A 25210-nucleotide genomic window follows, 5' to 3' on the forward strand; every position below is an offset into this window, starting at 1 on the left:
AGATGTCAACGGTGGACAAAGATTGCGTGTTTGTGTATTTCAGAGAACCGTAACGTTTGTAGTCCTCGTTTATCATTAGACAAAACCCAAAGTGCTGTTCCTTTAACGCCCCTCAGGGACTTGAGCAGGGCATTGCACATCGCCATCTTTTCACTCGTCTTATGTGTGCCCAAATCGTTTTCTGAATGAATTTTTTATGTAGGAACTTTAGTGTGATTTGATGTGAAAGTCTGAAATTTTTGTATTTTTAGTTTCACACTGTATATGAATTTAGATCAAAAACCAAAGAAAGATCACTCAAGTTATGAATGACTGAAGGGAAGAAAAATAACTCGGGGTTTACAGGTCAGTGCCAAGGCTGAGGGTCTTTATTTTGGGGTTCCATTGTTGAGAACATGAAACAACACGTCTGGTGTTTTTGAAGTCAAAGGTTTTCACCTGCCACGGGACACTGGCTTCTGGAGTGACACGTATTTAAAAAGGGGGCTTTGGTGTCAGAAGACGCCTTGGTGTTCAAACCAAGAGTGCTGGGTATTGATGTGCACACGTCCCGCTCGATCGCTTTAGTTGTGTCTCGTGTACGTGTGTCGCACTCGCATGTCACACCGGCCACCTCTTTCTTAGAAGCTTGCTGACCCGCCACATGGTAAGACCTTCCTTGTCCATAAACCCCTAAATAGGAGCCACCAAGTCAGGAGACTTGCATGTGTTTGGTGGTGTGGAGTAATAAAAAGTGCAAACTGGAGACGAGCAGCAAGTGGGCCTGAGACTCGTCACATAGCCGCTCCTCTCCGCAGCAACCCCTCTCCATGTTCAACTGCTTCATTCATCTCTGGGATTTCTTGCTCAGACCTTTTGCTATTGCATTCCAGGTGGGGCTCAGGTGCCTCCTTAATTCTCCTCGAGACGTGTCAAGAACTTGGTGGGAGCCCACCTGTGTGTGGCAAACTGAACTGATTGGACATCACAGAGAAAGGCACACATAGACCTGTCTGGGTACTGAAGGTGCCAAGGCCAAAAACTGAGCCATGGAGTCCAAGGAGCTGAGTAGGCCTCTGTGATGACAGATCAGGACCAGGGCTTCAAACCAGTTGTAAGGCTTTGTGAAGGAGTTAATGTGTAGAACCATCAGGGTGATGCACAAGCCAAGTGTCAAAGGGGTGACCAAGACCCTACAGTCGCTCCAAGAGAGCTTTACAAGAGTGAAAAAGCCGCTGCCTCATCCAGTGCTGAGTCCTGTGCACGTCTCAGCAAATGGCAGGATGGGTGGAAAGCGATGGCGACAGGGGTGAGACTGGGAGGCACAGATTGAGATGTGACGCAGAAGAAGGAGCCAGCTGATTCAGAACAGGTGGAGGGGGGCGAGCAGAACGGCCGACAAGTGGCAAACGTCAAGGGCGAACCCCCCCCCCCCCTTTTAACGTTCTTCTATTTAAATAATACAATAAAGTATCACTTGTGATGTCGGTGATGCATTTTGGGATCATAATAACATGAATTGATTGTAGTAATAAATCATTGTGTTCGTTTGTGTTTGCTCCTCTTCCAACCCTTTTATTGTCATCTGGATGGTCATGTGGTGTGCAGACAGTGACAGTAAATAGAGCCGCATCATAATTAACAGAGAGATCACAAAGAGTGTGCTGACCCATGAAGAAGGTCTGCAGTGACCATCCTCGGCTGTCTAGTATTGATCAGGCTTAATGACATTTATGACATTTGTGTGTACCTTCCAGAAATCGAATTATGGGATTACTTATCTGGCCAATGCTTTATTAAATTCTGATGCCATCAAGGGGTTTGCTGTTGTCACCTCTGCCTGGATGTCACTGTCCCCGTGGATGATCCTGTGTGATGGGGGGTCCCGTATGACTCCCTTGATCCTGCCTTATATTCTCATTTTGTGCTGTGATTGGTGTTTGTCTGCTGGACAATGTAGTGATGAGCCAGGAGTTAACAGCAGACTGAATATTCTAGTTTATTATATTTAGAGGAGCGGCTCGTGCAATTATGGGTATAAGCAGTGCTGCTGTTCATAGAGCGCCATCTGTGCCAATGGAGGAGCAATGCCTGCTATTGGTATTTCCAGAATGAAACGCGTTCTATGGCCGTGGCCTCAGTCAGGCTGAGCGATTGGAGTGATCTGCTAACATGAAACACGCAACATTCAAGCAGATCTGTGGCTCTTGATCAGCTAGTGCTGTCTGAGAGGAATGAAAGTGGAATTCAGAAACAGACGTAATCCGAGAGATGGAGCTTGTCACTTCTGGGCTTCATTCCTGGGGCCACTGTCACCTCTCTCAGCGAACTACAGAAAGAAGTCAAGTGAATGTCTTCAAAATAAAAGTCGAGTGCGGTGCAAAGGGCTCTGTGGCCAAGCAAAGTGGAAATGCCATCCGTGTTTGTGTTCAGCGTGTTTCCTTAACTGTGGACGTTTAGTCATTTATTGTGGTGTAGTTATGCTAATGGACTGTATGTGCCTCATGGCAGTATGTTTTTTGGAGCCCAAATATTCATCATCATCATCACATTTTGAAGTGTTATTTTGAATACAGAGTGCTGCGGTGACATCTTAAACATTCTTGTCTCTCCTGGCACCGAGCTGCTGATTTGTGCGTCCTGGGCGCTCTCACGGTCCGAGTCTTGCCCAGATTTTCAGAATTAAAGGAGCCTTCAGTTGTGATGAAGTAAGCCCAGGCTACACCTGCAATGCCAGTACCTTCAACCTTAACTTTAGTCAGACACGATCTGAATCTCAATACTTTACAACATCCAAACAAAGCGCCATGTTATTGTATTATGACGCAGATATCAGGATGTTATGGGGTCCCTGGTGGTCCCCGCCCTTAATACTAAGATGATCTTCTTCTTCTTATGAGTATTGTGGTTGTCATTATCTTATACTCATAAATCATTTCTAGAGATGCATCACTTTGTATTTAAATACGCCAGCTGGCACCAGCACTGCTGTGCCCTCCGTAACTGCTGGCGTCTCATGGGTGCTGATTCTGGCCATGGATTGCGTCAGCTCTTGTTTGTGTGTCTCTGAGCAGAGAGTGCCAGTGTGTGTGCCAGGCATCGCTGCACATGCACAAGTTGAATGATTTATCATTGTCTGGGATTGCCAGCTCATTTTCTGTTGATGATGAGCTGTGGTCTGACATTTTGATGAAGTGCATTTCTGTGAGCAGGCACTTTGAATGGCTTACGTCTTTCTTTTCACAATATTCACTCATTATTTGATTTTTCTTGTAGTTACTTGGAATTGCCTTTCTGGGGATTGGACTCTGGGCATGGAATGAGAAGGTAAGAAATGAACTGAAAGCTTTTTTTTTTGTTTGGTCCATTTGTTTGTTTCACCACTGACAGGAACCAAACCAGGATGGAACAACATCAGTCAGAAGAAACGCCTTGAAGGTGGCGAGCTTCGAAATCCTGCAAATATGCGGCTGATTCTGACTTCAGGCTTACATTGCCAGTCTATAACTGCCATGAGGGCGACTCAAACCAGGAGGGTACAAGTCAGTTTTGAGCAGTGCCCAGAACACGTTTAGAGTCCTTTTTATCATTTAGCAATTAATGGTTAAGTTGTGACAGGCAAGTTGTATTCTTTCCAAAGCATAGATTGTGTCGTACGTAGTAACCATTAATGAAGTGAACTGGGACTCCATGCATTCCTGTTTCTCGGTCCAGTTTTGCCCTGTTTGCACTTTTCATTTTGGCCATTTCTCTTGATATGTCCACCTCTTAAGGTCTACTCGGCTCTCTCGGTTTGTTCGATTTACAGAAGATGGCCGAAGGTATGTGGACAGCCTTTTTAATCAGTGGGCTCAGCTGGTTCGGCCACAGCCATGGCTAACAGGTGTCGAATATCAAGCATACATCCCAGCGGTCTCAATAGACAGGCACTGGGGGCTGAAACACAGGGTGCCATCTTTCTATTGAGTCATTTTGCTGTCTGAATTTCTGCCTTGCATGAGCTGCCCCAGTCACCTGTAAGTCGTGGTGTTGAAAAGCGGAGCAACAACCGCTTAGCCACCAAGGGGATGAGCACACAGGTTCACAGGATGGGGTCGAGGAGGGCCAGTCATTATCTGCATCTCGCAGCAACAGGAGCACAGGAGCTGTGCACACACAAGCCTAAGATCGCCATGCCTGATGCCAGTAAAGCACCTCACCACTCGAGTCTGGAGCAGTGGATCTCATGGGCTAATCTGGTTTGGCAGATGCCAGGTGAGTGCAGTGCGCTCTGCAGAGTTTGGTGTAAGGAAGAACACTGCGTTCTTGTGGCAGAATGTATTGTAACTAAACACCTGGGGTCTTCTGCACTAATCCCCCTCTTAATTTTAAACACTCCAGTCATGTCCCCTCTTAATCCCCTTCAAGTCCTTCAATCTCTCCTCATAGCTCAGACCCCTTAGCCCCAGCCGCTCTTCTCAGGACTTTGTCTTTTTAGTCAAATGGAGACCAAATCTGAACACTTTAGTACCGGTGAGGCCTCACTAGTGTGTTGGTATAACTTAAGCGTAACCCCCTTGACTAGCCCACCTCACCTCAAGATATAAAACCTGACTTCTGCCCAGTGTGACTCCCAGGCCCCTCTCATTACAGGTAAGGAACCTCCTCACATTCTTATTTCCCACATGTAATTCTGTACAATTCCTGCCGTTAAACTTCATCTGCCCAGTCCCCCTGTACCGATATGTGCCCTTCCACCTAACTTGACATCATCTGCACTGCTATTCATCTTTTTTTATTATACCCTTGCCAGATCGTGTGTGTGTGTTCTAAACAGAGTAACAACCACACACAGTTTTTAACGCCCCCCTCGCCATAACTCTGTGCTTCCTGTATTTGAGCCAATGTTGGCACCCACCTGCAGACGGCACCCTGCGTTCTTCTTTTGGTTTGACCAATGACATTTCATGTGGTACCTTATCGAAAGCCTTCAAATATCAAGACAGATAACGGCGTAGGCGCCTCTCTGCTTGTGTTCTCTAGAATTCCAGTGAATTAGCAACACGTGACGTTTCTCGTCTTAAGCCGTGTCGAGTGTTTGCTACATGTTATGTCCTGTTGTAGACATACTCTACTGTGTGCTGCTTAATAATCCCTTTGACTTATTGAACGGTGATGGACGTTCAGAGTTGATGGGTGCTGTGTGAGACGGGCTAGCGGTCCTCTGAGAGTCACTGACACTTAGGTAGCAGTAAGTTCATTGCTGGAGTTGAGACTTCGCCATTATGGAGTCCTTGCAGAACAAACAGCTGGACGGTGTGCTTATTGTTTCGTATTTCAGTTGAACGAGCCTGTGTTGTGTCTTGTGTTTCCCTCTACAGGGGGTGCTCTCCAATATCTCCTCAATAACAGACCTGGGGGGCTTTGACCCAGTGTGGCTCTTCCTGGTGGTTGGAGGAGTGATGTTCATCTTGGGCTTTGCTGGTTGCATTGGGGCACTCAGGGAGAACACTTTCCTACTGAAATTTGTAAGTATAAATCTCAGAGTTGTCATTTACTTTTTGAAATCACGGGCTGTTGCGTATTTGGCATATTTCACACAATAGCACATGAGGTATTTGATTAGCCAAAGATGGCTGGAAATGAAAACTTCACTTGTGTACCGTAAGTCAGCTTGGAAACAGACAAACGGAGTGCTGTGTGGGATTCATTTGAAGTGTAATCCTGTCACTGTACCGTTATTGAGTTGTGAGAAAAATGAACGCCCCTAAACACGTTTGTATCTGGAAAAACGTTTAGGACAATACATCAATAAAACGCAGTACTGTGAAAAAGTGTTTGCTCCCTTCCAGATGCCTGCTATTTTTGTATATTTAACACCGTAATCTCCTTGTGTGCCCTTCCATTGATTATCTTTTTTGTTAAATACACGTCCATAAGATCCTGCATTTGGTCTCCTGTTTTCACTGTCCTTGTCCTTGGCTTAGTCTGCCTAATCAGGGCCGTGTTACACGATCACATCCTCTTTAATAAAACCCCTGTGTGCGTCCAGTGTCCGTGTGTGTCTTCTGGTGAAGTGCGCATGTGCGGGGCACGGTGCGGTGCTTTGAGCAGACATAGAGGGCGGGACCTATAAAATATTGCGCGGCCGATCCAATCGGATTTCAGTAAATGAGGTAACACCTAAAACATAAGGCATGAAAAATCCAATCGGGTACTGAGACGCGGAGAGCAGCTTCCCCAAAGAGGTGGGATTAGTGTTTGTGGTTGTGCAAGTGTTCACTCTGAAGATGTCAGATTTGCGATTAAGAAGCCTGGCCCGGTAAAGTGTCAGTCATTGGAGGGGTTTTCCTAAATATGCGAATTTTCATGATATTACAATAGGATGACTTTTAAAAGTAGATTTATTTTTGCACACATAAAATCCGTTGCTGGGGAGACGCCACACATACAATAATCAGCTGCAAGCCAGCATGGATTAAAATACTTGGCTGGGAAACTGCACAGTACTTGCTGGAGAGACGCCACAAGCACGATTATCAGCTGCACGCCACACATTACATCAGTTGCTGGGGAGACTCTGCTGATTGCCCGCTGTTGTGACAGAAAATTAAACGCACATTACGATATCAAAGCCAGTATTACTGTCAGAGAAAATTACACGCATTTTACGGAAATACAAACCAGTATTACTGTGAGAGAAAATGAAAGGCACACAATACAGTGACGCATATTACAGCCACATACAAGCCAGTATTACTGTAATAGAAAATATTACAGACGTACAAGCCTATATTACTGTGACTATCTACTAACAACATGCCACCCAAAAAAGAAGAAAAAGAAAATGAGCGTCAGAAAAACGCTAAAAGAGAAAGACTGCAAAGAGCAAATAGATCTATAGAGGAACAGGAAAATGAGTGTAAAAAAATTATCAAAGAGAAAGCAACTACTGTTCTAGCGCCCGTTATTGTAACGAGCTTAATGTCTAGTATTTGTATAAATACCACAAGGAGCAAATTCTGATAGTAAAAGTTTCACACGTGGCACTGCTACAACTATATCAAAAAATCAGGCCACTTCTGCACAATAGTCATGTGATGTTAATAATCAAGTTATTTCTCGGTATTAACAACTGTTTGTGAGCTGTTGCCAGTTCTCAAGTTATTGCTGAGACACCTTGATGAAAACGAAATGATTTGGTCATTAGCTACATTAGTAACGTGCTGTGGTCACACTTTAAAAAGGCAGCAGTGCATGGTGGTGACAGTCAGAGCCACTGATTGTCCTCTAAACGTTGGTACTCTTCACATTCTGCTGCACTTGACTTACATGTTATTTGATAAACTGGCATTTCCTTTGCCACACCGCAGTGCATTTACAGGACAGGAGGTGCAACACGCTAACAGCCTCTCTCTGCTTGGTGAAGCCAATAGGTATAAATATCTGACAGAGCTCTTTCTAAAAGACACAGTATCAGTCGAATAAGTGCAAATCGAAGTTCCAGTGCTCTCAGTATTATGGTGACTCACAGAATGTACAACAACAACAACATTTATTTCTATCGCACATTTTCATAAACGTGATGGAGCTCAAAGAAAGAGACAAAATATAAAAATAAAATCAGGCAATACTAATTAACATAGAATTAAAGTAAAGGTCCCATGGGCAGGGAGGATATTTATAACAAAACAAAAAACTCAATCTGCAGGGGGTCCGAGGCCATGAGACCACCCGCCCAGCCCCCTCTTGGCATTCTGCCGAACACAGAAGATCTCAATCAGTCCTCGTGTACATTTAGGAAGGTTTTCATTTTGAATATTCATTTAATCCAAAGAGTCCCCTGACATTTGTCCCTTGGCCGTTCCTTTCACTTTATCATCTTTGCAACAAGGCTGTGCTATGAACCCCACCTGAGCTGCAGTCCGATGGCCAGGCGTGGTGAGACTCTGATGGTCACTTCCTTCCAGGCTTTACACTGTAAGACATTTTGTTTTGTATTCGAGTCCACTAAAGAGCTGTGACAAACGTATTTGACTGTGCAATGAGGCAATCAGGGAAGCTTTCACAATGGATTGTGGGTACAGTAGCACCTACCATTAAACCTAGTCAGGCTTCCTGTCTGCTGTCACCTGTGTGCGGGCCAGGGAGTGCTGAGGTTCATGGGGACAAGCCCACCTCTCTCTCTATAAGCCCCTTAATGTGGCAGGAGTTAAGGGAGATAAGAAATAAAGACGAGGAAGTGCTTCAGTTTGTCAATTCTAAAGACGTCATGGAGTGCCACGGTGCACACAGGAGCAGTTTTCTGGCTAAGGGCCTTACTGAAGGCCCAGTGGAGTCCGAGATTTGAACCGGCGACTTTCCAGATACCAGTGCAGACCACTTTGGTGATTATTTCTGCAGTCTGTATACTAGAGAGATACTTTATTAATCCCAAGGGGAAATTCACAATACTGGATGCATAACTTGTATGATATATGAGCCTTTCATCAATTGTGATTTTACCAATGAAGAAATGTTATTGAATGGAAATGAACAAAAATACTGTACATGAAATAAAGACAATGTTTAAAACAAAACCAGCAAAAGAAAAACATGTTATGCATATTTTGTTTCTGCTCACAAGTAGAGAGAAAACACAAAAACGTGCCTAAAAGGTTATGGTGCCCTCTCAAAATGTCTAAAGGCGGCACACGTCAGCATTGGCTGCTGCAGGGGCTGATGAACCTGGAAATGTCTTCAGCTGTGCAGAGGAAGTGGTGGGCACATCGTCACATGGCACAAACCTTCGAGCTAAACGTAATTTCATGTGAAAGTCATTTTCTGCAAGTGTCCACTAAATTAAACCAACTGCTCTTTTCTCCACAGCGACAGTCTGAGATGGCCCCCTTGCTCCAGTATTAACTTTTGTCACCATGTGCTTTTATTTCTGCACATTGGTCAGTGCACTTTTGTCCTGCCTGCATTTGGTGGCACTCCAGCAGTGACATTAACAGCAGAAACAAAGCTCCATGTCACATTGGCATCTGTAACTAATGGCACCTGCACACTTGGTCATCCTGTCATTCATACCTGATGTATTTAGTTCTGTGTTTACTAATGTGACAGAATTGAATAAAGATTTGAAATGGAAGAAGAAGGAAGCCACTAAATTCATTAAGTTGCCGACCACAAATGCAGCTGAGCTCCCAGTTTTTTAGCAGAGACGACGGCAGATCTGAACACCGCTGTTCACAGCATCTTAGCCTGATGTTATAGACATTTTGGAATCCATTCTTTGAATTGATGTCACTGTATGGTACAGCACATTCAGTGCAGCTCCAGCCTGTTCACGGCCATGTTGTGCCATCCCTGTTCCCAGAATGACTGAAGCTCAGCTGGTAAAGTGTTCTCCAGGTGAAGGCGGCAGGTTGGGACAGGGCAGGCACTGTGGCGGTGGGTATGTTTACAGGACAAGAACGGTCATGTAGTGTACAGGAGGCTTTTGTTTCTCCTCTCAAAGCAGTATGGGAGTCGGTGTTATTATTTCCCAACCACACCTTCTTCTTCTAATGCAGTACCAGAAATTCAATATATTATTACGTTAGCAATTTGTTTTCACAACCTCCTGACGAGCACTTCGGTATTCTCAACCTTAAAATCGACTTAACCTTGTAGTGAGGAGCACAAGTCTGCTGTGTGTGTGTGTCGCAGGTATTTGGGGTTCTGTTGGAATCGTCTGAAATGTTTCACAGACTCACTTGAAAAGTGCCACCTCCGATAAAGGCCAGTAGGTTCTTGCAGGTACTTTCTGTAATGTTGTTGGTTTTGTTTTTCAGTTCTCTGTTTTCTTGGGCATCATATTTTTCCTGGAGTTGACAGCAGGGGTCCTGGCCTTTGTGTTCAAAGACTGGATTAAAGATCAGCTAAACTTCTTCATTAATAACAACATCCGAGCGTATCGTGATGACATTGACCTCCAAAACCTCATTGACTTCACCCAGGAATATGTAAGAGCAAATTACCCTTTGTGTTGTTTAAAGTGGCAGAAATGTCTTGAAGTGCATTTGTGGAATTCATGAACCATAAGAAGGTTAATTTTTTTTTCCTGTTTCTACAATCTGCACGTAATTAAAGTACATGTGAGCAAAAGAAGGCAGCACAACACCTCCATTGTGTGAACAAGTTTACGTCAATCCGTTTTAGGCAGGCTGCCTGGAGAAGTGGGGAAAGCAGTTGGCAGCTCTGGCCGCCATCTCCTGTGTGATGGGCTGAATGACTGAAGTGTTCACCTGAGGAATCGAGCGTCAGGCTGCTTTACACGTTCAGCACAGGGCACTGTCATTCAAGGATAGACTGGCCTGCTGTGTCTTGGTGTATGAAAGTGAGAATTACACCAGTACCAACTGTTATGGGTAATGAGGATGGGCACATCTTGTGCAGCTGCTTTAATGATCAGAGATAAACTGCCATTACAAATAGCACAATGTCAAGGTTGTTGTTTTTATTGTTTGTTTTCAACCCTTGCTGCAGGCTTCAGGTCCACCTTAGTAAGGCCTGCTGTGTGAAGGCAGTTTGTAGGACTGTGCTGATACCGAGAACTTCACGAACACTAAAGACTGACAGTGGCCACAGATCTAAACACTTTGATTAGTAGTTATTAGTTATTATGTTTTTCCAGCATAACAATATGAGAACAATCCCATTTTTTAAAAGCCATAGTGAATAAAACTTGTGGATCTTGTTAAAGAAAGATTTTTTTTAAGAAAAGAAAGTGGCCACAAGTTCACCCTCTGAGGTGAAGAGGGACAGTCAGAGTCTGTAGACGTCTCTAATGCTGAGCAATTGACACGTTGAGGGGCTGTCTTGGCAGCACAGATGGCAGTTTAAAGATGGCACAAACACAGTTACTTTATTTTCATGATAAAATCCCAGATTTGCAAACTGTTGTCCAGGAGACAAAAAATGTGGGAAAGAGAAAAAGGAGAAGATGAGGAAGCAACTATGAATTCCAACTTGCAGTAAAGCGGGCCAACGCTTACCGTATGAATAACTTAGTGATTAAATAAGCGTCAGTAACCATCGAGGTCTTTACAAGGCCGTTACTTAATCACATACTGTACATACAGGGCTCACTAATGACTAATATATTTTATCATAAGTTAGAACGGCAAGCTGCAACACCGATAACTAGAGGGGCTTCACTGTTAAAGGAATGTGACTCATCGTGGTGCATACAGAAGAGCAGGACACCATCTGGGCAGGACTTTGTTTCAGCAGTAAGTCTGAAGTCCTCTGCCCACCAGCTTGCTCCTGTTTTTCCAGATGTCTTAAATCATAAGCATGTTCCGAAAGCTTAGCCATCATGATAATGCTTGTTCCAAAGACATCGCCTCACTTCTACTCTTCTCCATCACACATCCTCCATGTTATAACTGACGTGTGATAAACTGCCACCATTTTCTTACACTCAATGCGTTTTGCCAAGTTGTTTTTTTTTTTTGGAGCAATTTTTAGTTTTGGGCGTTTTACTTCTTTGAGATTCACCAAGTCAAATTAACAACAGTGACATACAGAGTTCAGTGTAATTTAGGCCAGTATCTAGAGAAGGAAAAATTCAGGTGTGAGGGTCAGTAGGCTTTGCTCCCTAGGAACTAAGTTACCTGAACTATTCTCTGACATTTCAGTAATTACTCAACACTCTGATGCTGGTCTTTCTCATCATAAAGTGGGTCATTATGATAGCAATTGATGAGAAGAATTGAGAATGAACTGCAGAATTGGGCTAAATGAGGGTTCCTCTAGAGCAGGGGTGGGCACTGCGGCCCTCCAGGACTGAATCTGCCCACCCCTGCTGTAGAGTGCCAGTCAGCCCATCGTCATCTCATAACAGCTTTTGAGTTTGGTATTTTTCCGTCCGGCTGTTTTAGCTCAAGCCTGTCCTGAATAGACTGTGACAGACCGACAGACAGACAGACAGAGACCTCTCCCATAGACGACAGGTTGGGGTGGGGGAGAGCAGCAAGGCCAAAATGAGTATTATGGGGTTAGGACTGTAGTAAATTCATTACAGTTTTAATTTTTAATTTAAATTGATTTCTGTTATTCTTAACTTTTATCTGTGCTGGATGAACATTGCAGGTTATCCTGTCTTTTAAATCTTTAAGACTCCGATAGCTGTGGAAAGTGTTATATGGTATAAAGTATAAATGTGTGTGTTCTGTTTTGTAGTGGCAGTGCTGTGGAGCGTTTGGTGCTGATGACTGGAACCTGAACATTTATTTTAACTGCACTGATGCCAACCCCAGTCGAGAACGCTGCGGGGTACCCTTTTCCTGCTGTACCAAAGACCCTGCTGTAAGTATTCATTTACTCTCTTTGCACAGTTAGTCACATTTGATTTCTTCCAGTGTGTGTTCATAATCTGACTCACGTCAAAGAAAAGCAAAAGTCGTCTTAGCCAAAGAGTCAGCCCCATGTTACCCGGGCTGCTGATTTCTTTCTAAATTCAAAAAGCCCAAATGCATTAAAGCACATTCTGACTTCGGCTCATTTTCTGTGATCGTCTGCGTTAATGTTCAGTATTTGTTTTAACCATCCTAAACCCAATTTTGGGTGGTCTTTTGTATGTTGTCTTATTTTCTGATTTCCTCTTGAGACCCACTTCAAAAGAAAGGCTGGGACAATTGTGCACTGATCTTTATGAGCTAGCTGGCTCTGGTGCTGTTGTGCTCAGGCATGACACAGTCACGTTCAGAAGTGGGGGGTCATCTCTGAGTGTGTTGCCATTTTGCTGTTGAATTTTAAATTTGTGTTTTCTTTCTTTTTTTTTTAATCAGGAAGACGTCATAAACACCCAATGCGGCTATGATGTGAGGGCAAAGACCGTAAGTAACCAGTTGTAACAAATGGACTCCTATGCGTCAATTGCAGTTCCCTTGATTTCTTCTGAATAGAACCATTGTTTAACAGTCCATATTTAATGGAAAGTAGAGTTTGAGTGCAGAGCTTTTTTAATGTCAGCTACTTCATCATATTCAGCAGGGACCAGTCATTTGAATAAATTGGTAATACACTGGTTCTTATGCATAAAATAAAATCTGGACTTCAAACAAACTACACATTATTAAGGAATGGCTCTTTGTTACATGTCAAATAACAATTTGGAAAAAGAATGAGGTTAAGCAAATGAAGAAGTGTGTAAGTCACTTTGGACAAACGCATCTACTAAGTGAGTGAATGTAAATGAATGAAGCTGATTATTTTTTCAGTTTATTTTTCTTTTCTGGAGGAGAGGACTGGTGTCATTTCTTCAATGTGGAGCCACGGTGACGTATTGTGTTTTTCGGTTTGCAGCACATTTTGGATGAGTTGCTCAGATTTGGACTGCTTTTAATTTGCATCTTGAACCCTGATGCGCACGATGGGATGAGTGACTGAGGGATTTGTTTGGATTGCCTCGGCCTTCATTACACACAACAAAAAAGACAAAAAGCCAGCATAGACGTGACCCACCCAGTACACTTCCTAAGGGGGCTGCGTTCTTCTACCCCCACTGTCTTTTTTTTTTTTTTTTTTGTATTTTCGTACCCATCTAAATTTTGCCAGTCCACTGCATTGCATACTCACACTAAAGGAGTACAAAACACAGAAGTGCCACAGTAACTTTGAATGATTTGTTGTTGTAATGGAGAATATCAGTTGTTCTATTTACAGCAGTGAAGTAATTCACACTTTGGATAAACTCATCAAGTTTACATGGGTCACCTCCAGAAGTGCTCATCCGTCCTCTACCTGAGATACACACATGACTAGATAAAGAAGGGCTATGGCTGTCACTTGTTAGAACTGAAAAAGAATGGAGCCATACAGCCAAAGTGGACATCTGCTTTTGCTTAAAAATCATTTATTTGCCTAATAATCAATAGCTGCAAATACAAGTAACACAAAAAAATCTGGGTGGGTTCACGCACTCTTCATTCAGTCTCAGATGACAGTCCCCAGATGGTCCAGTCCCTTCGTTACAGATTATATATCCATAATATTAAAAAATGAAAAAGTCTTCTTGCCAGAGACAGAACTCCTGTTCCAAGATGGCAAACTCCCCTTAAGTGTCCATATTCAGCTCAGAGGCTCCTTGTAAATGTATCAGTTTTACAGCTGAGCTGAGCTTTTAACAAACGTGTCTGGAAAGCCACTGAACTTCACACTCACGTTTTTGCAACAAAGCACCAAGCAAACAAAACTGAGCTGCAAACTCTTCTTGAAAACATTCTAATAACAGGCAGCCGCTCTCCTCCGTTCTCCTTCCACTAGCAGAGCAGACAGTTTTATCACACAAGCTCCAGGTCAGTTTTCATGAGAATCAAAAGCTGCCCTTTCTAACTACGCAGACAACTCTGAGTCCTGCTTTATCTTTCAAGTTTCACAGAATACACTTCACTTATGTTCAGCCTGACACCTGACCTCTGTCAGTCGTAAAGTTTAAAGCATCTCATGTACAATATGAATACATAAAAATGTGGGAAACCAAATACTGAGGGAGCAACAAGACCTGGACCATCTTCAAAACTGGGCAAACATTTGGAAAATGGAGTTCAGTGTAGACAAGTGCAAGTGCAAAATGTTAGAGGCTGGCGAAAGGAACAGTAATGTTTAGTACAAGGTGGGTGACATTGACCTCTAAAATGATTTAGGTGTTTACATTGTTATTGTCTAGTCAGTGTGCCAAATAAAATATAAAGTTAGATTGAATTGTAAAAACTGCTGATTTAAAATCAAGGTACGTATTCTTAGGTTCTGTAATACGGGAGTGAGATAAAATCAAGGGTAGAGTTTAAAGGTCAGGGGCCTCATGTATAAATGGATTGTATGCACAAAAATGTTGCATACGCCCGTTTCCACGCTCACATTGTGATGTGTAAAAACTAAACTTGGTGTAAAGCCACGCACATTCTCACACCAGGTCAATCCCTGGCATACGCAAGTTCTCCACTCAGTTTTGTAAACTGGCAACACCCAACGTCAAAGCAGTGCTACTGTTCCTGTGTGGTTTCCCTTTGTTATTTAGATCCACATCCCTGACGCGGCTTTATCAAATACACTGAAATTAACCGCATATTGTTTATTAGTTTAAGGCATCTGATTGTAGCCAACCCGTAACTATATAATGGTGCACGGAATGGCCAAACTATTCCAAAGTACGATAGCTGCTTTAGTGTTGTTACTTTCAGTGCACCACTCAGAGTATTTATATCACTGTATCTGAGTGTGGAATCACAGCTGTATAGCAGCTGATCGGATTATTGGGATACAGCATCGAGCACATGCTGCCTCAGCCATACATACAGTCTGTTTGAACTTCTCACATACAGTCTGTTTGAACTTCTCCCATACAGCAAACATTTCAGAGCCTTTCCGGTAGGGACCTCACGGTTCACAAACAGTTTCATCTCAAGAGCTCTAAACGCACTCAATCAGTCCATCAGGTGCTCCTGGTAGAACTGTCTGTACCTGTAAGTACAATCACCATACTGTAAACTTGCGATACAATTATAATATTGCACAACCTGAGCCACTTTATAAAGAGCGTATTTACAGATGATGACGACTGGCTTCTAAGTCAATTTAGATTTTTAAGCGCTATCTTCTTGGAGCTCTTGATATCATTTTTAAGATGAAATGCAGTAAAATATGTTTATTACATTATACAAATACATTTTTAACTTCATTTAAATAATCTATATTGTTAATAATTAAACATGTGAGAACACGGTGGACAGCGGTAGCGATGAGCTGGTACCCCGTTCAGGGATTGTTCCTGCCTCGCGCTGTATGCTTGCTGGGATTGGTGTGCCATGATAGATGGATAGAATAATTAAACATGCACTACAAAGATATTTCAATGTTCCATAAAAGTTTTTAAAAATTAGCATTCTAAGCTTACAGATGGCTTAACGTCTATTACGGAGCTGATTGTGTGGCGATTGGGTATTTGGAGAAAGAAAAGTAATGACAGGAATTGGATGTTAGTACGTTTGAGAGAGACAGTACTGCTGTAATAAAGCATTTCATTGAAGGTTGCGCATGGCGCAACAAACATCATGGCAAGGCTGGAACAATCTCAGGACGGGGCGCCTGCTCGTGACTATCACTGCGCCACCGTGTTCCCATGTTTAATAACATGCTTTAATTCCTATCATTATGAAAATGATATCAAGTATACATCTCAGTATTTTAATTATTCAGAGAGCTGTACTATCACGAATGTAATGGATTCTGTGTCCTGTTGGCGGAAGAGAAAGCCAGTTTAAGAAGCACATAGTGATTCACACACGTACAGTAAAGCACATAGAAGTACACATAGGATATGAAGCATTTAATGTCCTACTTTAGTTACAGTGGGATTTGAGAAACTAGTAAATTAAATGATTTTAAGATGAAGTTTATGATGTTCTAATTTAATGACAAAATAAACTACGTGATTAAAGTGGAAATTTCGAGGTTAATGTTGACATTTTGACATTTTTTTATCCACTGTGGCCCTATTTTTGTTTTTTTCTCTGTACCCTAATAAGCGTTCATATGACACTCAGACAGTGGGCTACAACTTGCCTTTTCATGGCGACTTTGATATCTGACAACTTCTTTTTTGTTTCGGGCACTGTGCGACTTTGTGAACTTGAACTTTTGAGTTTCTCTGCCACTTTGTCAATCGATCAATTTCCTTTTGTTGTTTATATCGCTGCTTAAACCAACAAGTAGTACGTTTTTGTTTGTCTCTACTTGGTATTTGCTGAAATTCTTTTTTTTCTCCTGTGTTTTTGCCATTGTCTTTTCACAGAACGCAAAACGTAAGGCGCTATTTATATTGATTTTCCTATTAAAAATTGATTTGCCTCCTCGTAACGCTGGGAGGAGCGGCAGGTGCATGCACGAGCGTTACTTTTCATGCAGACCGGGATTTTCTGTATGTAGCAGAACAACGTGGAAGTCGGCGTACACACAGATTTATGTATCTGGATTTTTTTGTGCATATGCACATTTCCGCTTTTGCCCGTACGCCATGTTTTAGTGTGAATTCTACGCACGGCGTTATGCATGAGGCCACTGGTCAATACGTCACCTTAACTTTAGGACTGTGCAGAAATCCTTGGGCTGAAGGGTCAGGCTAAGAGAATTAAAACTCAGTAGTTCTGAGCAATGAAGGGTGCATTTGGTCCCATTCCCATCCTTCAAAATTTCTTAAAAATCATCAGTAAAGCTGATCCAGGATAACTTTTCCATTTAAATGACAGAATAAACTACGAGATTAAAGTGGAAATTTCGAGATTAATGTTGACATTTTGACATTTTTTTTCCACTGTGGCCCTATTTTAACATTAAGAAGTTAAGAAGTGAATTATGAGATGACACCAGTTGAGATTAAAGAGTAGAGCATTTAAGAAGGATATTATGGATTTGAAATGAAAACCTTGGATAAGGTGCTGAGAAAACGTAGCCAGTCCATGTGCAGCTCGTGTGGTTAGCTATTGAATAGTCAGACTTCCAGAGGTATTATGATATTTCCATCCTCCACTGCTATCTCCAGATGCAAATTTTTTTCTTTTTATTTTTGTACACATTATTATTGAATACTGTTTGACTGACTTCAGATTTATAAAGCAATAAATATTAGATTTCCTCATTTTATATCACAACTACTAATGTCCTTGATAACAAAAATTAAGAAAAAAGTCGTAGTGGCACTGATGCAGGAAATGCCATGAAGAGCAGATCTAATTGACATGGCGAACCATATTAAAGATTAGGACTTCAGGTAGGTTTGTTTCATGACCGTCACTAACACTTTGCATGTCAGGCTTTAATTAGAAGGAAATAACTAGTCAAGAGTTGGATGATTGTATGGTTGGCACTGATGTGCTGTGGCTGGGAGGGCACACTGAGCAGTCTGGGCATGTCATGGGTTGGCATTCAGATGTCTTCAGTGCTTTTTCTTCTTTCATTCTAATAAATGCTGAATTCTAACTTGGAGGCAGCACAGTTTAGTCTGAACATCATCTCAAATGGCACACTGGCAGAAGAACAAAAAAGCCTCTGCTGGAGGCAGTGGATCTTTTATTGGGCGCATGTCACCCATAAGGTAACTGCTGCCTAATTTCGTTGTGCAGACTTGTTTTTCAGAACTCCACAAACTTGTAGCGTAATGAATCTGTGTTCTGTTTACTCCATGCTACCCGCTTAATAAGGGGCTGTGTGGCGGCACTCCTTCCATTCAAGGGCTTTTTCCTGGACAGCAGATTTGAAAGACTGGCATGGCAACACTGTGAAGTTGATGTTCTCCCAACTCTCATCTTCCATAGTCTCTAAACTGCTCTCTAACGAGAGTCCGGCCTCACTGTTCTTTAATAGGACACTGGCCTGACAGCGTGTGTTGTCTATCACTCCTGGAGCATGGCTCTTGATTGTTATTAGGGTCTAACTGGGCACTGTCCTACTAATTGTGGTTTAAAAAAATAAGCCAAAATATTGTGTTACAGAACATCTTGGTTATATAGCTGGTTAAGTGCATTTGTGCTGCTTTTGGCTGTTGTGAGTGGGATTCAAGAACCTGGTGAAAATGGGTGTAAGGCCTCCAAAACGCCGTACTCGGTGCAGGCCTGGACCTTCATCAGCCTGCTCAGCAGATGCACATCCTAATCCAGCTTACTCCCAACTTTTAGCTGCTGGCTTCTGGCCAAGCAGGCAATAAAAATATGGGAAGCTGACTTAAAAGCTCGAAATGTAAATAAATATTTCAAACATATATTACCAACCCACAAGAAGTAGGATGGCTGTCAACCACCAGCTTGTGCACAAAAGAGAATCTTTATAAATGGAAGATTTAATTATCAGAATAGAAAAATATCACAAGAATGCTCAAATGAGCAAAACAAAAAGAACTGGCTAGCAGGTAGTCCCAAGCCAACAATTCCAAAAACACAATCTAGGAACAGAATCCAAAGAAGAGAACAAGAATATAAATCAAAAATGAAATAAATCCAAAAGATAACAATACTTACAAACAACTCCAACACTCGACTGCTGGGTCTCACTTCTGACTGGAAATGCATAATCAGAAGGAGGAGCCAGCAGTTAGGATATCTCCGCCTCCTTTGGCCCCGCCCACACAACCCAGGAAATGGAGGCACATGAAAAGTAAAACAAATAGAAATAACAACAATGACAATAAAACATGAACTCCACAAACATTCAAAGTGACTAAGCATTTCATTACATCTTGTATGTGTCAAATAAAAGTTGATCGAAGTCTTGATCTGATACCTAACTAACACTGGCCATTTTCTAAGTCGTTTTATGTCTGTGAAGATTCTCAGTCATCCAGGTGAAATTATCTGGCAAATGTAGATACGCTTCACTGCTCATTCGTCTCAGACTGACGAAGCTGCTTGGATGAGCAGTAAAGCGTATCTACAGTTGCCATGACTCAAGCACCAGATAAGTCATTTTATGTTTTTCTTTTTTGTTGAGTTGTGTTAGACTAGACATTCGTAGATTGCTTCGGAGATCCAGGATGGGCCTGATCATGCAGTGTGCTAAGTGCGGACATTCCCAGAGGAGACCCCAAGCCACTGCTGTTGGCCTGCCATCATTAAGGATATCTTGGTCCTTTGGGTTTGTGTGATGTGATGGTGCCTGGTCACATAACCAGTGCAGTGTAGTCAGGTGGTCTTAGTGGAAGTTTTTCTCCCAAGCAGGTCTTTCAATGGTAAAATTATCTTGTCTTTTGATTTCCTAAATTTTCCCTACTTTTTCATTTTGTACTTGGCTTACTTCAGATTTGAAGTGCTTTTTCCTTTAGTATTTTTGTCACCCCCGTTTATGTGCTTGTGTAAGACCATTAATAGCACTGTGGTGCTTATTTTGGATTGCTCTCCAGGAGCTGATTTACCTTTAGGCAGGCACTTATCCTTTCGTGTAGGAAATCCATGTGGACCAGAACATCAGGGGCCTCATGTATAAACGGTGCGTACGCACAGAAATGTTGCGTACGAACCTTTCCACGCTCAAATCGCGATGTATAAAACCTAAACTTGGCGTAAAGCCACGCACATTTCCACGGTAACTCATACCTTGGCGTACGCAATTTATCCGCCTGGTTTTGCAGACTGGCGGCACCCAGTGTCAAAGCAGTGCTACTGTTCCTGTGTGGTCACCCTTTCTTAGATCCACATCCACGGTGGCGGCTTTATCAAATACACTGAAATTAACCGCATATTGTTCATAAATTTAATGCATCTGATTGTAATTAACCTGTAACAATATAATGGTCCACAGAATGGTCAAACTACTGTTCCTGTGTGCTCATCCTTTCTTTCTTAGCTCCACATTCCTGACGCGGCTTTATAAATACACTGAAATTAACTGCATATTGTTTATTAGTGTAATGCATCTGATTGTAATTAACCTGTTGCAATATAATGGGCCAGGGAATAGCCATAGTATTCCAAATACCATAACTGCTTTAGCGTTGTTACGCTTACTGCATCTTGTTCTTCTTTTTGCTGTTCCCGTTAAGGGTTGCCACTGCGGATCATCTTTTTCCATATTACTCTCACTGCACCACTCGGAGTATTTATATCACTGTATCTGAGTGTGAATCACAGCAGCAGATGATCGGAAAGAGAATTATCGGTATACAGTTTCAAGTACACACTACCTCAACCACGTCAAAAAGCGTCAAACCCTTTCCTGTACGGACCTCGCGTTTCAGAAACAGTTTCATCCCAAGAACTATAAACGTACTCAATCACCTCACTGTAAGCTTGCACTACAGTTATAATATTGCACAACCTGCGCTACTTTATAAAGTGCGTATGATGGCAATATCATTTTTAAGATGAAATGCAGCAAAATATGTTGTTTATAGTATACAGATAAAACTTTAACTTCATTTAAATAATCTGTATTGTTAATAATTAAACATGTGAGGACACGGTGCCGCAGCGCTAGCTAGTTCAAGGATAGCTCCTGCCTTGCGCTGTATTCTTGCTGGTGCTGACGCGACACTGGAAGGATAGACGAATAGAATAATTAAACATGTACTATGAAGATATTTCAATGTTCCTTAAAAGTTTTGAAGAATCGGCGTTCTAAGCTTACAAATGGCTTAACGTCTATTACAGAGCTGATTGTGTGGCGATTGGAGAAAGAAAAGTATGGACAGGAATTGGAGGTTAGTACGTTTGAAAGAGACAGTACTTCTGTAATAAATCATTTCATCGAAGATCACACATGGTGCAGCAAGCCTCTTGCGTGAGATATGAACAATCACTGCGCCACCGTGTTCCCATGTTTAATAACATGCTTTCATTCCGATCATCATGAAAATGATATCACGTATACATCTCAGTATTTTAATTATTCAGAGAGCTGTAATATCTCGAATGGAATGCATTCTGTGTCCTGTCGGAGAAAGAGAAAGAATGGAAGCACGTAGTGATTCACACACATAGAGCACATAGAAGATCAAACACAGAAAAAAGCATTTAACATGCTACTTGAGAAACTAGTAAAATAAACGATTTTAAGATGAAGTTTATAATGTTCTACTTTAATGGCAAAATAAACTACATGATTAAAGTGGAAATTTCGAGATTAAAGTTGACATTTCGTGCTTTTTTCCCACTGTGTGCCTATGTTTTTTGTTTGTACCCTAATACGCTTTCATATGACACTCAGACGTAGGGCTACGACTCGCCTTTTCACAGCGACTTTGATATGTGATTTCTTTTTTATTTCGGGCACTGTGCAACTTTGTGAATTTGATCTTTCGAGTTTTTCCGACACTCTGTCACTCGATCAACTTTCTTTTGTTGATTATACCACTGTTTAAACCAACAAATAGTACGTTTTTCCTTTGCCTCCACTTGGTATTCGCTGAAATTCTTATATTTTCCCCTGTGCTTTTCACATTGTCTTTTCACAGAAGGCTATTTATATTGATTTGCATATTCAAAGAGGCGTAATTCTGGGAGGAGTTGGGGCGGGACAGAAGGCGCGTGCACGTGCGTTACTTTTCACGCAAATCGGGATTTATGTAGTAGAAGAACGTGAAAGTATGCGTGCGCACAGATTCCTGCATCTGGATTTTTCTGTGCGTACGCACAATCCCGCTTTTGTGCTTACGCCATGTTATAGTGTGAGTTCTACGCACGGCGTTATACATGAGGCCCCAGGTCTTTATAATTGGCTCCATTTTTCAGGCTAATGTTAGGACGTGTCAAGGTGTCGCGTGTTGTTTTCTGTGTTTTGTTAAAGTCCTGCTGACTCGGAATGCAATGGGCATCTTTTATTTATTTCTTTATTGTTTACCGTGTGCCTACTCAGCATGTTATCAATGACTGTGCAGCGGTGGACAGCTTCTCACTTTGAAAATGCACTCCTTTGCATATTTAGGTATGCTGAAGATTTCAAATGCACACAGTTGGCCTTTGTAGCTACAATTTAGGGAACAGGTAGAGTGTGTGTGTCCGACAGAGATTAGGTCTCTCCCGTGTCTCTGACTAGAGTGCCCATTTTTTCACATTTCTCCTCTGTCCCTGTAGTTGAATTTTCAGGTTTCCTCTGGCATGAGTGCGTTTATTTAGTAAGGTGGATTAAGATGGTCAGAGAAAAACTGTAATTGACTAACGTCATTCATGAATATGAGAGGTCCACAGTGCGAACATTGTAATTGTCCTCCCAACAAATCCCTGCCTGCTAGAAATTGTGCCACACAAAGACTTTTCCTCGCTCCGTTTCATTTTAACTTCTCTTCTTGCCCTTTGGGTGTGTAGCTGGGCTGCTTGTTTCCTGCTCTCTTACTCTTTGTCTGCACTTTTGCGCCTGCTCGGCTTCTGCTTCTTCTATGTGTTTTCTTGCACTTTGTTGTGTTGTATGTGCTGTGCATTGTGATATCCCAGCTCTTGTTGTGTTCGCTCTGAAGCCCACTGCTCACAATTCAATACCCGCTGATTGGTGTAAGCACAGTAAATGTGACGGTCCCATTAAACGTTGTGTTTATTGAAGTAGTGCAGTGATTTCCTAATAGACTTATTACTGGGTGCAGCTAATCACATTTTTAATCTTGTGCCCTATAGATGTAAAATATAATAAATCAGTTGATGTTGTACAAAGCGTGTGCAGCTTTGTGTGGTCGCATTTTCACAGCCCAGGCGAGGTGTCAACTGCAGCAGTTTGGCTCATGACGCGTATTTGGGGACAGACTGATCAACTCATTCCATTCATTTACAAGTCGGTTTAACATTAAAATGTGAAAGGCCTGTCTGCTGCTCTCCAGCAGGTCATATCATTTGATTGATTGATTGTCTTAATTATTCTTCACTAAAATATTCATGCTCCGAATGATCAAATCATGGTGGGGAGAGCTGCTACCCAAGAGCCCAGTTGCTGTGCAGTTTGCAGTTTCCCAAAGTACTGTTAGGTTTTCTCAGGTTTCTGCCCACATTCCAGACATGGGCACGTCTAAACTGGCAGGTTGGGTGAGGTCAGGACTGTGCTGTGCAGAGGGATATAGTGTCACCCTAATTACACTGTCAGGACAGGCGTACAGGTTAATAGTCCAACAACGTCTTCGTTTGAGCCACTGCATTTCTACAGGGGGAGCAGGGAGCCCACCATTCTGCTGCCGTAGCGCTAAGCTCGTCAGAAAATTGATGCCAGGAGATTATTGATTCTGAGAAGAAGGCTTTACACACACAGTTTACCGCCGATATGTGGCCTATGGGTGCTTTTTAAATGCAAAACCAATAAAGTCCTGTTAAGTGATACTGTTGGCAGAATATTTTAGATTACTGAGCGCAATACCAACAACAGGACGTGACCTTAATTCTCGTGGCTTCTCTCTCATTTTCCATGTCTTCGGTGGTGATTAGTACGTTTGTCTTTTGCAGGCTGAGGGCTGCATTCGTGCACTGGTGCCTTTTACTGGGCCCAACTAGAAATTAGAAATGGATCAAGTGTGTCCGATTATTTGTACCGTTTAGTTAACCCCTGAACCCTCTTTTATTCCTTCACTGGGGTGGGTACAAGCCGCAGTGCGCAGTGCGTTGGTTGTGGTGCCGACTTGTAACTCTTGGCTTCATGCCTGCCTGGAGTGCGGATTTTGTACTTTGCTCACTCACTCCAAAGACACGCTTACTCTGCATAGTCCCAGTGTGTCCCAGTGTGTCCCAGTGCCCAGTTTGTTACATTCTTCCTTTTCCCAAACTTCCCATCTATTTGAGTGTTCATGAGAGTGGAGTCTGTTTTGACAGGGCTTGGGTGCAAAACAGGAACCAACCTGGAGCCACACCAGCCCACCACTGCTTTATTACAATATAAATACATAATAAATACATCTCCAGACCACCGGGACTGCAGTGCGGTGTTTCAGCTTCGATATGTGGCTTCTCCCAGCTAGGAGATGAATGCTGTCCTGAAGGCCAAGTTACAGGAAGTTAAATATGCATAGCGTGTCAGCTGACAGGAAGTCATTTACATACAAAGTACAAGGAGAGCACTGATTGGTTAAAGGACTTGCTGGTCATGGCAGGATGTCTGCGTTTTGTTGGACAGAACAAACTGACATGCTGGCCTGGAGGAAGAGTAGCCGGGGCACCCGCTGTGGAAAACGACTGGTGTCCTTCCACTGGGGCTGTCCCTGGCCGGCCTGAATGGTAGAACGACGTAGTTCAATGTTTAAAGAGCCTGAACTGTCTGTCAAAGTGAAGTGAAAGATGCAAATCTCGCCACTCAGTTTCCTGTTATTTCAGGTGCCACAATGGACCTGGGCTTGAGGGAACTGAATGTGTTCCTCTTCCTTAGAGTGCTGCGGCCGTACCTCATGTGGAGATGCTGGAGTTTACGTGTGACTCCTGATGAAGCACCACATACTGTATATTGGTGGTCCTTTATGAGACCCCCTCATAACTACAGTGTGAGTGTCTCCTGATACGAGGTTCCCAGTCGACACAGAAGAGGGTGGCCTGATTTTAGGGACGTGCCGCTGTAGACGTCAAGTAGATTAAAGGCAACACTGTTGGCTAATCACAAGCAAAGTCTTTGGTGTCCACTCTGTCACTAATTCTGTGGCAAATCACAAGTGACATTGTAGAAGCGGCCCAAGTGACAACAGTGCAGTTTTGTTTTCATGTCTTCTTTTTCAGTTACTTGAAACGCACTTTACAAAGGAAATGTAATGAGAAGCCAACAAAATAAAAATGAACAGGGC

General features: G+C 42.5%; 1 protein-coding gene across 1 annotated transcript in view; it reads left to right on the forward strand.

The window, feature by feature from the left end:
* The window catches only part of tspan5a (tetraspanin 5a), a 43201-nt gene that overhangs the window by 4612 nt on the left and 13379 nt on the right, over positions 1 to 25210 (forward strand). Inside the window, exons 2-6 of the mRNA XM_028805120.2 lie at positions 3256 to 3306; positions 5340 to 5486; positions 9777 to 9947; positions 12169 to 12294; positions 12777 to 12824. Coding sequence (XP_028660953.1) covers positions 3256 to 3306; positions 5340 to 5486; positions 9777 to 9947; positions 12169 to 12294; positions 12777 to 12824 — 543 coding nt within the window. The remainder of the gene's footprint in view (positions 1 to 3255; positions 3307 to 5339; positions 5487 to 9776; positions 9948 to 12168; positions 12295 to 12776; positions 12825 to 25210) is intronic.

The sequence above is a fragment of the Erpetoichthys calabaricus genome, chromosome 7 (assembly GCF_900747795.2).
Source record: "Erpetoichthys calabaricus chromosome 7, fErpCal1.3, whole genome shotgun sequence".
NCBI lineage: Eukaryota > Metazoa > Chordata > Cladistia > Polypteriformes > Polypteridae > Erpetoichthys > Erpetoichthys calabaricus.